General features: G+C 48.7%; 1 protein-coding gene across 1 annotated transcript in view; it reads right to left on the bottom strand.

Moving 5' to 3' along the window:
* The window catches only part of AOAH (acyloxyacyl hydrolase), a 112999-nt gene that overhangs the window by 42089 nt on the left and 61095 nt on the right, over positions 1–9815 (bottom strand). Inside the window, exons 10-11 of the mRNA XM_006757197.2 lie at positions 9193–9241; positions 7303–7397 (exon numbers count right to left, since the gene is read on the bottom strand). Coding sequence (XP_006757260.1) covers positions 7303–7397; positions 9193–9241 — 144 coding nt within the window. The remainder of the gene's footprint in view (positions 1–7302; positions 7398–9192; positions 9242–9815) is intronic.

Raw genomic sequence — 9815 nt, 5'->3', positions numbered from 1 at the left:
ATGTAAACTGTTGAGCTAAAATAGAGCCAGAGTCACAGAAGCATTGAATAGACCGTCCAACCTCAGAGGGAAGGCAGGGGAAGGTAAGAGATCAACCATAGGACTTGTATGCATGCATATAAGCATAACCAATGGACACAGACAGTAAGGAGGTGAGGGCATGTGCTGGGGAGTGGGAGTGGCTGGGGAGAGGGCAATGGGGGGAAAAGGAGACATATGTAATATTTTAAACAATAAATAATGTAAATGAAAAAAACACACACACACACACGACATACACACTGACCAATAACAATAGCTGCTCAGTCTGGGGATGATGCCTATTCAATGCACAAACTTCAACTGGAGCTAAATCAATAACTCTCAGGGGAAAGGTATTGCATTTCATCCATGACCCTAGGCCAGTTCAAAAACTTATAAGGCAGCAAAGAAATAGTCAAATAAAGAATTCTAGCAAAATAGGACCCGTAAACATGTAGAAGACAGAATGGCAGGCAATAATCTTTCATCATTTCGCCTGAAAATAGCTCTTTTTATTACTTTGTTACCTTGCTGGCTCCTCTTAGCCCCTTCCTTCCCCTTTTCTATTATTTATGATTTCCGCGCCAACCCCCTGATCTGTTGATTCAGTGAACTGACGGCCGCATCTATCTAACTGTCCCCCAGTAAATGAAAACGCATCGCGCAGTTGGACTTGACCGAATTCAATTCCTTCCATCATCACTTGCAGAGCGACTGGAGAACTGCAGCAAAATTCATAACCATGAGGGAAAACAAGAGTTTAAAATGTCCTGCTCTCATGGAGAATATCACACGCCAATTCTTTCCTGGGGCCCGGGAAAGGAATTCTTCTGCAACCAGGCCAGTAGGGTGCCCCTCAGAGAGGGTGGCGCACACTCTCGTTCGGTTTTGTTAAGTGGGGTCATTTCTAAGGTGCCCATCAGGCTGTCATTTTTCTGGGGTGAGGGTGTATTCTCCATATTCTGAGAGGTGACGTCTGGGATTTGGCTCTGGCAGGAGCCCAAAGTCCGCAGTCAAACCCCAGAGGGAAGGACATGGGACGCTCGCTGTGAGGAGGGCAGCCAATGACCAGGCCTGACTGGGCTCTTACTCGCTCGTATGAAATGTTGTCATTTCCTCCCTCCCCCCTTTTTCATCTCCGCCCAAGAAGCTGTCACAGGACCTGGCTGCTTCTGTTCCTCTGCCTGGCACCGATGGCCCTGGCGCAGCCTCTGGCCAGAGTCCCTGTCTCCTCATTGTCGTGACTATTCAGTTCTGCCACTGGCCTGTGAAATGGTCATAGACAATATGCAAATAAATGAGCATGCTGCATGCCAATAAAACTTTATCTCCAGAAACAGGCGGAGGGCCGCATTTGGCCTGAGGGCCGTTGTTTGCTGACCTCTGCTCCAGGGCCTGCCAGACTGTTTCTAGCTGGGCTCCACGTAAAACTACATTATCTTGGGTAAATTAGCTAAGCTCTCAAAGTCTCCATTTTTTTTTCTTTTACAGTTTTTAAAATCCTCACCAAAGGATATTTTTTCCATTGCTTTTCAGAGTGAAAGGGAAGCAGGGGGTTGAGGGGGGGAGAGAAACATTGATGTGAGATAGACACATTGACTGGTTGCCTTTTGCACCTGCCCCAACAGGAAGTGGGGAGTGAACCCACAGCCCAGATACATACCCTGGACAGGGAATCGAACCCGTGACCCTTCGGTACACAGGCTGATGCTAGTCTAACCACTGAGAAACACCACCAAGGCTAAGTCTCCGTTTCTTTATGAAATACAACAGGGCCATTTAGTATTAAATGAGAGAATGCTAAGCACAATGCCTGGCGTTTGCTTAATGTTATCATTATGAGTTTCTGCGTCTGTCTTTCCAATGAGACTTGAAACTCCTTGAGGTTAGAGACTGCTTTTCACGTCTGGAGCCCAGTTGTCCACCTTCTCTCTTTCCTCTGTTTCTAATACGAGAGCTGCCACAGTGTGAGGTGGCACATGGCTGTCCAGCCAGGGCGTGCTCTTGGCAGCTCCGCTGCAGCGTGGGGTGGCCCTGTGATTAGGTTCTGAAGGATGGGGGTGTGTGCGAGTGACGTGTGCCACCTCTGTGTCAAGTTCTCCCTTCTTCTTCCCTACAGGTGGGAGGCGGTAAGAGTGGGAGCAGCCACCTTGGACCCAGGCGGCAGCTGCGTGTTGAGGATGTCTGTCTGTCTGTCCGGCCAGGCCTGCCTGCCTGCCTCTGGGTAATTATGAGAGAAAAACACACTTCCACCGTAAGTCATTGAGTTTTGGGGATTCTTTGTTACGGCAGCCGAGCCTATACCCTGCTTGCTTCATAACGAGTCTTCTAAGGACTGACACACTCAGCCTTCTGCCGGCTCTGGAATGTTTCTGACATGGGACCATGTCCTCTTTGCTCTTTCCCAGCCTTCTCTCCTTTGGGCTCTGTATCCGTCAGACTTTCAATGCTGCTACAAACCCTCAGTTCCTGCCTCTGGAATCTTTGGGCCTTGTGTGTTTCATAATGCTCCCTGGATTTTCCTCCAGGAAAGAGGGTTAACTCACCCATCTGACCAATCTCGCAGCCATCGCCTCGAGTAGGAAATCGTGCAGATGCCAGTCTGGACCCCTAAGCACTTGGCAAGGGCTGAGAAGGGTGTTCTGAGTCTCCTTCATCCCCCGCCAGGTGGCCTGGAGGGAAGCGGGCAGTTGAATGAACCAATGACTGAATGGTGTGTAGCAACTGATGTTCCAGCCATCCCAAATTATCTTCAAGTGCCAAAATGTCCCCTGTCCACATTTCAGTGGGTTTGAGATTCTAAGTGTTTCTCCTGCGATCAGTTAGTTCCACGAGGCCCATTTTATGGCTGAGGAGCTTGAGGGAGAGGGACGCCAAGCGGCGGATCTAATAAATCGGGGGCAGGAGACCGCGCTCCCATCTCAGCAGCGAGCGGGCGGTGCAGGTGTTTGGTGACTCATGCTGCCTCCCTGTGTGGGCACCGCCAGCTAACGTGCTGGAGGGCAGGCGTGGGGGCTGGGCGCGTATAAATGCCTCTCAGAGCATGGAGCTCCAAGTACTTTCCTCTTGCAGTCTTTCCTCACACCGAGTGTCTGTCCTTTTAATTCTCGCACGTGGCGGTGGGAGCTGAGAGCACGGATGTTTCGGAGGGATGAGCCTGCGAGAGCCCCACGCTGCTGGCCGGTGGGAGCCCAGAAGCTCACCTCGGGCAGGAACAACAGGCCTTGAGTTGATCGGGGCTCCAGGCAACAGACAGCCCATCCGGCTTCTGCTCCCGAGCAGGGGCCGGGAACAGAGAAAGGCGCCAGCGTGGCGAACACACTCTCCTTCCTGACAGAGTGAGTGGGCCTCGGATCGAGGCCTCCCTTCTGCCCACTGAGCCTCTCTCACCTGCCAGCCCTTGAGGTGTTCGAGGAGCAGGACGTGGCATTGTGCCCATGTGTCCTAACCAACAGCCTTTCCTCATCTTAAAAAACATAGCAACCAAAGACAGCACTCTACCCCTTCAATACTTCTGGAGTCGACATGGAAGGCGGTGAGGTAGCAGTTCCGTATTGTATATGCACCGTGGAAATCAGGCAGCGATTTCTGCCCAATGGAAGCGTTATGCTCACTGGGGCACTCACAGTGCGGGGAGGGGGCAGTCGCCCGGGGTTTGAGGCTGATGGCTGCGCTGTCTGCAGTCAGTAGAGTCTCCAAACAGGACCCACAAGCTCGGGAGGAATGACGCGCAGAGGGCTTGACAGCTAGGAGCCGCCTTGCTCTCGGTGGATATGCATTTTCTGCAGCCGATGGAGGGTTCCTTTCGCCCTTGGCGCAGCACGAAACTCAATCCGTGCCGCTTCCCCCACAGACAGCAGCCGGCCAGGGTCGTGCTAGGATTTTATAAAGCGCAGGCATCAGTCTCCTCTGGCGAGAGAAACATTCGGGAAATTGTGTTTCAGAGTCGCCTCCCCCTCTGCTCACCCGCCCCCACCCACCATCCCATCCGGTTTGGGAAACAGGGCGGGCGTTTTTATGTTTTGGAAATGATCTTCGAGCAGATGGGGTCGAGGCAGGAGGGCGGCAGCTATTGTAGGCCTTGGTGATCTCGCCACCTTCCTTTCTTTGGCAACAAAACAACTCCAGCAGGGACTGCTTTCCCAATGAAAGGAGAAAAGAAAGAGCCTGCAAGTGTTTTCAGATCTGTTCCTTGTGCTCCTTTGAAATCTTTCAAAGTTGAGGCCTTCGGTGTGACAAGGAAGCTCAGTGCGCATCTGACTCCTGGGGGCATCTGGGAGGGAAGGAAGCTGTTTAAGGGGAAGGCAGGACCACCCAGGCCCCCAGCAGGGTGAGGCCCAGGGCCCTGCTTCTGTGGAGCCACAGGGCGATTCTTCACACTCTCTTTATTGAACTACAAGTATCTTTCCAAATGAGCTCACTCCTAATCTAATTAGCGGTAAACAGGCCTCCTGGGTGCCACATTGCTTACCCGATGGATGGCATGAGCCGGAGAGAAGGGGCTGCTCTAGGGAAGATCCCCGGCTGTGGCTTCTTTGCGGGGGTGCAGTTGTGATGCGTTTGCAGGGGTGTCTTCTGCTTTATAGGGAGACAGAGGCAAGCGCGTGTCGCGTGGTCTCACGAAGGAGTTGCCTATTTGTTCTTTGTGTGTCGCACACGCCTGAGGCTCTCCGAGGACTGGGTTCTTTCCACTCCGTCTCCACTGTGTCATCAGCCCCTGTCACAGGGTTTGGCACACAGTAGGCCTTGGTGCACAGTAGGCCCCGGGCTAGTATTTGGCGATAGGTTGTTTGTCCTTGCAACAAGCTTTAAAAGCCAAACAATCAAAACATGAGGTGTGCTCTGAGCTCAACGTACTTCATGGCTGTCTGCGAGGCATGGCCCCCTCCCTAGGCTCACCCCCTGTGCACATGAAGAGGTTCCATAGGTAACACATTTTAAAAAATTGGAAGCTTTAAAAAAAAGGGGAGCATGAGCCATAGTAGCCAAAATAAAGAAGCCATAAATCAGCTTCATATTAAGTCTCGGGGGAATGATTTAGTAGTTTATGGCTTGTACACTGAAGGAGATTCCATGGAACAGGGAAGAAGATAATAACCTAAAGACTAAGTTGTGCCCAGCTGTCGTGGCTCAGTGGTTGAGCATCGACCCATGAATCGGGAGGTCATGGTTCGATTCCAGTTGCAGGCTTGGTTCCCAGTAGGGGGCATGTAGGAGGCAGCTGATCAATGATGAGAATCTCTTTCAATCTCTTTCTCCCTCTCCCTTCTCTGAAATCAATAAAATATATTAAAGAGAAAGACTAGACAATGTGGAAAATGATTATGATTAGTACTAATTGTAAAAAGGGCGGGTCACCAGTTGCATACTTGCTATTCATGTGACTGCCTTGTGGGTGGAGTCACAATGGGGGTGGAATGCCAGGAAAGGATGGAAAAATACTGAGAAAAGTTTGAGATGATGGGGGAATTTTTTTCTTTTTTTTACTTCTCAAAATAAGTTCTAGTGTTGACTTTATGTATTCATTTTTTTCTAAGAAAAATATTAAAAGAATATTTCAAAACCAATCTTATACCCCAAAATGTTAAAACAATTCTCTCTGGGTGGTAGTATTAAGTGGAATTTTAACGATTTGTTAATAATTTCTGTATTTGCTTATTTTTCTCTATTGAATATTTAACATTTACAAGGAGATAAAAGCAATGTAGCAAATAAGCGCTCTCTCCCTTCTCTCACTTGGGGCAGACAGACTTCCTTCCCCGTGGATCTGGGCCGTGGCCCTGTGACTTGCTTTGGCTGATGGGTTGATGGCCCTGCGTGAGTTGTGTGTGAATTTACTTGTGTCTGGTTTGAATCCAACCCATGGCTCTACAGCACTTTCACAGCCGTTAGCTCACTGAAGCAAATGGCCTTGCTTGAGATTGTTCCTATCCTCATCCCCAGCGTTTCCAGTTAGGAGGCTTGTTTAAGGTGACACGGACAGGAAATGGTTCTGCCACCTGCTCCCTGGGTGTCTATAAAGCCAGGCCGTGCTGTAATAACATCTACATGACAGGCCTTCTGCAGAGATTCAATAAAGCAGTGCCTTGGTTTCCTTAGCTATTTGCTGAAAACAAAACCAAGTAATCACCTAATCTTGTATTATAATACTTGGCACATATAGGATATACTAGTAAGTTCCTTGAAAACAAACTGGAAGAATAGTTACCCAGAATTCTCCCATCCAGAGGTACCAGGGTTACCCACTGATCTACAGCCTTCCAATGCTTTTCTTCGTACATACACACACATATTATATATTCACAAAACATCATACATACCACTTTGTAACATGCTTTTGCCCCTAACAAATGGTCATAAACACAGTTTCTTGCCAATAAATGTGTCTATAACAGTGGTACTAATGATTGCATATTTCATTTTATGGATGAAATATAATTTTACATATCCAATCCCCTATTTTTATTTTTTTAATCCTCACCCAAGGATATTTTTTCCATTGATTTTTTTTTTAGAGAGAGTAAAAGGGAGGGAGAGAGAAAGAGAAACAATGAGGATAGAACCTAAAACTGAAGTATGTGCCTTGACCAGGAATCGAACCCATGACCCTTCCATCCACTGGCTAATGCTCTAACCACTGAGACAAATTGACCAGGGCATCTAATCCCCTATTTTGAATTTCTTTTCTCATTTTTACTATTATAAATATCTCTTGGATGAATATTCATGGACATAGATTCTTGAGCAAGTGACTAGTCAGGTTTAAAGGTAAATTTCCAGATGTGTTAAACCCACAAACATTTTACTGTCACTTTGTACATATTGTCCAGTTGCCTTACAGCAAGCATGTCAAACCAAAGGCGAACACAGGCCAAATAAACGAGGCATGCGGCCCCCAGGCTGTGAGTTTGACATGCTTGCCTTACAGAGAAGTTCCAACACCCCCATGGTACCATAAGCTTGCTAATACTGGGCCTTCATCACTTAACTTTTGTCTACTTGATGGATGATAAGGGATACTACAAGTGATACTACACTGCCACTTTAATTTGTTTTCCAATAAGATGTGCTGGCTCTTGTTTTGAGTCAATTGTGACAACGCCCTCGCATGGCTTCTCGCATCGTTGGAAATGAACTGAACTGGAGCGGGTGCGCCTTTTATGGCAGATTTTGCTGAGCAGGAAAACGTGCACCTGTTTGGAGTTGGCATCACATTTAGAGAGAGCGGGGAAACAGGCACAAGGCCAGCACAGCCGGGAGATTGCTGCCAACATTACTTACCAAGGACATCTGCGAAGCCGTGATCCATTCCGGAGGGATGTGGAAATGAGCCCCGGCTGAGTCTCCCAGCAGCACGATTCCCCTGGGCTCTGACCCTAGGCGGCACAATGCATTTGTGTTATTTATGCTCTCGCGGCTGCAAGCCTCCAGACGGCGTGGTCAGGGCATCAGGTGCCCTGGCGCGTATCCCACACACAGAGCACCGCAGCAGTGATGCATGGCCGCTGTTTGTGTGTTGCAGGGTGAGGGACATAGCCTTTAGGAGCTCGATGAGATTCCAGGCCATCGAAACCGCGAGCTGAGCGGTCCGGAGGAAGATGTGTTTCCCAGCTCAGCATGAAGCAAACTGCCGTGAGACACCCTGAGCGAGGGCGGATGAATAAATGGATCAAAACTTTATCTGGACTCAGCAATATGCCTTCAATTTTGGTTCTGGAAATTGCTTTGTGGAAAACGCACCGATTTCTGACATAATTCACTTTAAGAATTACTGATCTCATGGAGCAATTTTGATTTATCAAAGATGTGATGGACCCTGAAAGCTCTTAATCCACATAGGCAAAAGCACTGGGTGGGCGATTCTGGCAGATTGATGGAGCGACAGCCACACGAAGGTCTCTGGGCAGCCCGAGGGTGTGGGGTAAAGAATCACTGAATCTGATCCTGGGCCCATCTACACAAATCAGCCACCCATGGGCGATGCACATACACCCCCAAACCCCTTCAGATCCTGGGAGAAGTGATTGATGCCTCCCAGCCAGAGAGGACAGCCGCCTTCCCCCACTCCCACCCTCACCCCTAAATCAGCTTCACTCCAGTGGCTTCCTGTCTTGGGACTGCGACAGCTAGTACTTGGCCACACAAATGGTGATGGGGAAGGCCCAGGACACCTGGGAGGGGTTGGGATTTTGGGAATTAAAGAGGCTTCCCACAGTGACCTAAAGCCCTATGCCAGGATTTCACTAGATCTGTCTATTTATTCATGAGTGAATTTTTTCATTCATTCTTTTATTCACCCCACAGCATTTTAAAACTGTGTAACGAGGCATCGGGTCTTTGCCTGTTCTGCCCCCTTCCTGCCCCTCTGAGAACGGAACTATAATTAATTATAATTAAGTTGACTGAGGGCAAGGACTGTATTATGTCTGCTCATGAAAACTCAGTATAGCTCTTGGCACTTAAAAGAGTAGACATTCAAGGAATATCTGTTGAATGAATGAATGAATGAATGAATGAATGAATGAAATGCTTCTAAATGTTGGGGAAAGCCATTGCCTAGGCATAAAACAGTGATGCTACCACAGGGTCTCGTGGGGCATCACTGGAGTATTTTCAGTAAGTTGTGGGTGGTGATAGTTCCTCCTAATGGTAAGGTAGCCCAGATGTCCGGGGCATTTAGGATTTAGAATACAGAGTTCAGCTGCTTTGGGGAATCCAATGGCTGCAGCCTGGAGGGTTCCCTGAGTCACCAGGTGTGAGCCTTCACCCCGGTTGGCAGGGACCCCGTCAGTACAAGCCCAGGTCCCTGAGCCTGTGTGTTGAGGACACGGAGAAGACGAGAAAGGGTCACCTGCACTGAGTTTCTCATCTGGGGAAGTGCTGGGTTCAGTTACCCTGTTCTCCACGCTGCGGCTTTTTCTAACGTTATCATTCAGGTTTCCAATCCTCAGGGAAAGGAGTGGATTACACAAATTCAGTTTTGCTTTCTCTACATTCTGCCTCCTTTTACTAGAATCCTTCTCATGTCCCGTTTGGATTCGTCATGAAAATAAATGTAAACTGGCCAAGTGTAAGGCACTTCCCACTTGGGTGGTCTGTTCCCTTCCATTTGCCTCCGACGGGAAAAAGAACATTCTGTTGGGATAAACAAACAGACGTTTACATTCATACCTTCACAGAACTTCTTCTCATAGGGGAGTCCGTCTTTTGGATCAACACCCTTTAAAAGAGAAACGACAAGATTAAGTAGTTTGTCTTTAAATTTATGAGACACATACACCAAATCCTCCCCAAATGGCTTTAAAAGTAGAAAAGACAATAAAGAATTTAAATTAAAAAAAATGTTTAAAAGGCAAATCAGTAGATAAAACCCTTTAAGTCTCTCGAGTCCTTAATCGGACACAGCCACGTTCCATGTGAGGGAGATGGGCTTTAAGGAACTGGGGGTGGGGGATGGGGAGAGGTCCAGACCCTGGACTACCTTGTCCCAGAGGCTGCCGGCAGGGTGCTGGAGTGCAGGGTGTCCCTCTGAGGGAGCACCAAGGCCCCACCAGCGACCCGGACAGGGCAGAGCACCGTGTCTTACTGGCCTTCCTCACGGGTGGCACACCCCAGAGGCAGGGAAGGGGCCGTGGAACAAGGAAGGTCTCACACACTGATCACCCCTCTGTCCACCCACTTGACAATGTAGCTTGAGTTTATCAGAACAAGAGTGGTCTTGGGGGTCTTGACACCTTAAGATCTATGGGGGATGTTTCCTCCTCCTCGTGACAAGACAGGTGCCTGGCAGGTGG

Source organism: Myotis davidii, unplaced genomic scaffold, assembly GCF_000327345.1.
Source record: "Myotis davidii unplaced genomic scaffold, ASM32734v1 scaffold573, whole genome shotgun sequence".
NCBI lineage: Eukaryota > Metazoa > Chordata > Mammalia > Chiroptera > Vespertilionidae > Myotis > Myotis davidii.
Note: the sequence above shows the minus strand (reverse complement) of the source record. Positions and strands in the feature narration are given on the sequence as shown.